Consider the following 5,347-nt stretch of genomic DNA (forward strand, 5'->3'; position numbering starts at 1 on the left):
CTGGGCAACCTGTGCCAGTGCCTCACCACCCTCCCAGGAAAAACTTCTTCCTAATACCTCATCGAAATTTCCCCTCTCCTAATTTCTCCCCATTACCCCTTGTCCTGTCACTGCAATTCCTAACCAAATCCCTCTGCAGCTTCCCTGGAGCCCCTTCAGCTCCTGGCAGGTTACTCTGAGGTTGCCACACAGCCTTCTCTTCTCCAGGCTGAGCCACACAGCCTTCTGTTCTCCAGGTTGAGCAGCCCCAACTCTCTCAGCCTGAGTAGTCACTCTTTCACAGTCACTATTGGAGAACTTTTAACCTGCTTAGTGAGTATCTGAAAACTGTGTGTTGTCTGCAGAAATCCAGCATCCTCACCCGGGCTGGAGAGCAACGCAAGCGTAGCCAGTCCATGAAATCTTACCCCTCCAGTGAGCTGAGGAACATGTGTGATGAGCACATAGCAACAGAGGAGCCTCCCGAAAAGGAGGATCTGCTGCAACAGATGCTGGAGAGAAGGTGAGATCATGGTAGGCACAAACGTGGAAACAGGATGTTTGCATAGGTTGAGAGGTGCTGTAATGCTTCACACAGCCCCTGTCATTCCATGTGTCAGAGGAAACAGTGCTGCTATCCATGGTTTAAAGTCAGGGCTCAGCAGCCAGTGCTGGGGCTCACACTTGTAGAAATAAGTGTCTCCTTGTCTGCAAAAACCTAAGGCCTGTGCAAAGCTCACTTAGCCCAGCTAATGACCTCTGATACCACCTTTCTGGTAACTGGGTTGTCACCAGGCTTGTGTTGCAGTGCTTCCAAGCAGGAGTCCAGCCTAGTGAATCATGTTCTAAGTTAGTGATTGTGACTCATGAGTGGCATCCTGACTCTGACATTTTGCCAGGTGCCTCAGCTTTTATTAGAATCTGCATAATTTGGCACTGAAAGTTGGATTAGTAGTGAGTGATTTGAAATTGAGAGTTAGGAGAGTGTCTCCATTCTGCTGTTGGTATCATACTTTGCCCATAGAATGGCTCTTGGCCCCTCTCTGCTGTTGTGTTTGGTGGAGAAAAGACTTGTTTGTCCCTAGCAAGAGTCAGAAGGTTTCACATTGCTGTTGTTTGGGAAGTTGGGGTATGTGGCTGTCCTTGAGTTCATGCCACCTATAACACATGGTGTTAAATCCCTTACAGGTACACTCCCTACCCCAACCTGTACCCTGACCAGTCTCCCAGTGAGGAGTGGACCATGGAGGAACGTTTCAGGCCCCTGACCTTCCATGGCTTGATCCTGCGCTCACAGCTGGTCACCCTCCTGGACAGGGGAGTTTGCTACTCCGAGAGTCAGTCGGTGAGTCTTCCCAGCCAGGAACTGCAACAGAGACATCCCTGTCCTCTCAGCTGGCAAATTAGCCACAATAGTCCTGGGCTGTCAAATAGAATTTACCTGTTTTTACACTTTGAGGAATGCATGTGTGTTTTAAAAGCTGCAGACAGGTAGTGTGAATTCTCCTTTGCAGCTCTTAGGATAAAGGGAATTGACTTTCTGTTGAGTATCCCCAGGAAAAGAAGACAGCTGTTGTGAAAATAAATAACCCAACAAACCTGTTTGTTGCATAAAGATGCCATCCTGGCAGAGCTGGAGAATGGAGGGCAGATACTAAATACAAACAGAGCAGCCAGCAGTGTATCCTGTGGGTTTTACTGCTGTGTGCCAAGGTCCTGCCAGGACAGTGTCAGCTCTGTCCCTGAGAACAGTGTCTGAGGTCCAGCTCCCACAGGGCTGATTTCCTGCTGTCCTCCAGTGTCAGTGTAGATCTGTCAGAGGTTGGGGAGCAGATCTGGCAGCTAAAGGCCTCTCTAGGTTTGGGTGTGCACTGAGGTGCTGACAGAACCTCTGCAGAAGTCATGGGTGTGGATGTAGGGGAAGAAGGAGATCTGAGGGAGTGACTGGGAAGCATCACTTGCTGTGCTCCTTGCAGCCCTTGTGCTGTCTGGATTGTGACACATGGGTTCAGGGGGATTTGTTTCCATTGCAGAGTGCAAGTCAACCTCGTCTGTCCCACGCAGAGATGTCAGAGGATTACCCTCGTTACCCAGATATCCATGACCTGGACCTCACACTGCTCAACCCTCGAATGATAGTGGTAAGATATGCACTGCAGTGTGACACTGTCTTCTGATACAGATTTAGGGGTGTCCCAAGTTCTTAAAAAGTACTGAGAGCATGTTTAAGGCCACCCTTGGGTGCAGTGACCACCATCCCGTGCTCCTCATGCATTCAATCTTCTCTGCATGTGGAAATCAATCCTCACACCTGCTGTGAGGTAACAGCATCCACAGGTGCTTTACTTCCAGAATAAGGCACTGCCTGCTTAGTTTAACTTCCTTCCAGATTAGGCTTCTGCCTGAGTGGGATTGGAAGGAAACTGCTGATGCTCTGAAGGTTCTGTGTAGCCAAAGTGCTTCTTTAATATCCATTCTTATTTTCATGGACCTGCATTTATCCTCCTCAGACACTTTCTGCAGCATTGGACTCTTAAGATCATGGGTTATAGTGTTGAAGTAAACTGTGATAAATTCAGGTTCCTGCAATAATTTCAAATTAGTGCAGAACTAGGAGGTGCTCACAGTCCAAATTCAGGTTCCTGCAATAATTTCTAATAAGTGCAGAACTAGGAGGTGCTCACAGTCCAACTCCCTGTCCAGAGATAAGTGCTTTGGAGGACTCGTAGGAATTGGTTTTTGGTGATTCCCAGAGATAGTGAAAATGCCTTTTGTAAATAACATGATTGTTTTTCTTTCTTAGGATGTCACTCCATACATGAACCCATCACCCTTCACTGTCTCTCCAAACACTCATGTGTCACAAGTCTTCAACCTGTTCAGGACGATGGGGCTCAGGCACTTACCAGTTGTGAATGCAGTTGGAGAGGTGAGTCCTCATCTCCATCTTGGCTTAGCTGAGCCAGGAAGCCACTGTGTGTGTGCAGTGTTTTCCACTGGAGGTTATTCTGCTTGAAAATAACTTGCATTCTGTTCCTACTCATGAGAGCAGCCAAACAGAGTGTTTGAATGGTTTGTGCTTGATTCCCTGTCCTTGTCTCTTTGACAGTGCTCAGGAACAGTCAGTAGATGTCAGTAACCTCCTGTAAACATAATGAGGAACTGTCCCTTGAGCCTGAACTGGTCTGTGTGAGGCAGCACTGCTTTTATGCCTCTTGGGGTTCCTGACAGCTACTTTGCAGAGCCTGTGAGTTGAACAAGAGGTGTTGGCTGGTTCCATGTTCAGTACAAGATGCTCTTGCTGTACTAGAGAACAGCTTAGTTCTAAACTCTCTTTCAATGTGTAAAATCAATGAGGTGTTTCATCAGCTGAGACATGTGGTTTGGCTGTGTCTGCAGCAAGCTGGGAGAGGGTCCCTTGTGTGAGCTGCCAGTGTGCAGTCACCACTCAGCTAGTCCCAACTATTTCTCTGGTTTAGTCTAGAGCTCCCTAGAATGTGTGTGATAGGAGCTCTCTGCAGTCGTGTCATGTAGAATACCAGAAATGCCTCAAATGAATCCATAAAGGACAGCTGGGTTATTTCCAATTGCAGTTTTCTCTTTCCAGAGGATTTAATTGCATCCACATGCTGTCTGACATGGACAGGATTTCCTTTCCTAGGCAGGATTAACTAGTGCTAAAGACATGACAGCAGTGGTTGAGTTGTCTGTTCAGGTGTAGTGAATCAGTGTCTTGCCTGTGGCTAAGTGCTGGGAGAGGGAGAGATGATTTGGGGAGACTTGAACCCACTCTAACTCAGCATTGGTCAAGAGCTGCTTGCAGGTTCCTCTTTTTGGGAGGCTGGAAAGAAAACAGAGCATTGGTTTGGTGTCATGGTACAAAAACCATTGGATCATGTTTATGTTCATGGTCCAATCCCATGTTGTATGATATTTCATGAAGGTCTCTTAGTGGCACATCCCAAACTGACTTCTACCTTTCTTTCCCTTTCAGATTGTTGGGATAATCACTCGGCACAACCTGACCCATGAATTCCTGCAGGCAAGACTTAGACAACACTACCAGACCATCTGATGCCCCTGTGCCCCTGCCCCACTGTCGGTGTGGCCTCCTCCCTCCTCCAAGCCTGCACTCGCGCTCGCATTCTGCTGGGACCCCTCAAGGCCCAAACTCGCTGTTTGGCTTCTCACATGCATATCAAGCCTGGGGAACTGGAAAACATCTTGCTAGCCAGAGAGTTAGAGGAGCTGCCTGAGCCCCCAGGGCTGGTGGTTGGTCTCAGGCACTTGGTTGGACCACTCTTGATCCAGGTGTTTTCTTTCCCTGTCCCCCAGTTATCTCCTTCCATCAGATGTTGTCTTGACACTGTATGTTCTGCCATTCTGTTTTGGAGGGTTTTTTTAAGAGTTGGAAAAAAGAACCATCGAGCTCCACTGTGTCCTGTGCAGAGAACTGCAGCATCTTTCCCTGTCCTCCTGTGTGATTTCCTCTTCCTCCCTCGTTCCTGCAACTGTTGCCTTATTTGTGTGAGAAGGGGGTTGCTGTCAAGGCTGAGAGGAGGTACTGAAGTTTGCAGGTATCCCATAGCTGCTCTGGAGGATGTTTTTTCTCAAAAGCAGTCTTAAAAAATCCAGCTTTTTGGAAATATACCTCTCTGTGAGTACTCCCAGTTGTGCGTATTTTGCCACTCTGGCTTCATTTGTTCCTATTTTCTCTCCTTTTTTTCATGGGGAAATGTCCCTACTGGGATGTTTTTGACAGCAGATGACTTTTAGAGAGCAGCTCAGCAAATCAAGATGGTTAAATTCCAGTTAATGTTTGGGTTTATAGATATTTAACACATTGGCAAAGCATCTCAGAGAAGGGAGATCTCTCTCCTCTTAGCTGTTGCTATTATCTCCCTATAAGAGACTCTTTTAGGCACTTTGTGGCACTCCACTTTGTCACTATCCTGACCCTCCTGCATTTCTTGGCATTTGTAGGCACTTTGTCCTTGTACTGGTCGAACAGTGAGAGCTTGGGACACCTTTCCAGCTGGAGTTAGAGACCAGGGAACCCCATTATCCTCAGAGCATGGAGAAGTGTTGCTTTCTGGAGGCAAACAGAACTAATAGTCTCTGGGCTTGGTTGAATTCTCTGTTGTGAGAGGAGCTGCTGTAGCTTCAGGCTGAAATACAGGAGGGATACATGGTGCTGGTGACTAAGGCAGGATCTGCTGCAGGTGATAAGTGAGCCTGTCTGTGCTCTAAAAGTGCTTGGGATAATGTTTGCTACCGACTGCAACAATCTGTAAAATCAGCACTTAGCAGCCAGTTACAGCCAGTTCAGTGCTTTAGCAGGTACCATCCTGGCCAGCACCTGTATTGT

General features: G+C 47.6%; 1 protein-coding gene across 1 annotated transcript in view; it reads left to right on the top strand.

Annotated features, from left to right (window-relative positions):
• Nucleotides 1-4,054, top strand: part of CLCN6 (chloride channel, voltage-sensitive 6) — a gene marked incomplete at its 5' end in the record, with an annotated part of 14,091 nt that extends 10,037 nt beyond the window's left edge. The window contains 5 exons of the mRNA XM_009071461.1: nucleotides 345-502; nucleotides 1,168-1,324; nucleotides 2,013-2,120; nucleotides 2,783-2,908; nucleotides 3,974-4,054. Coding sequence (XP_009069709.1) covers nucleotides 345-502; nucleotides 1,168-1,324; nucleotides 2,013-2,120; nucleotides 2,783-2,908; nucleotides 3,974-4,054 — 630 coding nt within the window. The remainder of the gene's footprint in view (nucleotides 1-344; nucleotides 503-1,167; nucleotides 1,325-2,012; nucleotides 2,121-2,782; nucleotides 2,909-3,973) is intronic.
• Nucleotides 4,055-5,347: the final 1,293 nt, after the last annotated feature.

Source organism: Acanthisitta chloris, unplaced genomic scaffold, assembly GCF_000695815.1.
Source record: "Acanthisitta chloris isolate BGI_N310 unplaced genomic scaffold, ASM69581v1 scaffold25513, whole genome shotgun sequence".
NCBI classification, from domain to species: domain Eukaryota; kingdom Metazoa; phylum Chordata; class Aves; order Passeriformes; family Acanthisittidae; genus Acanthisitta; species Acanthisitta chloris.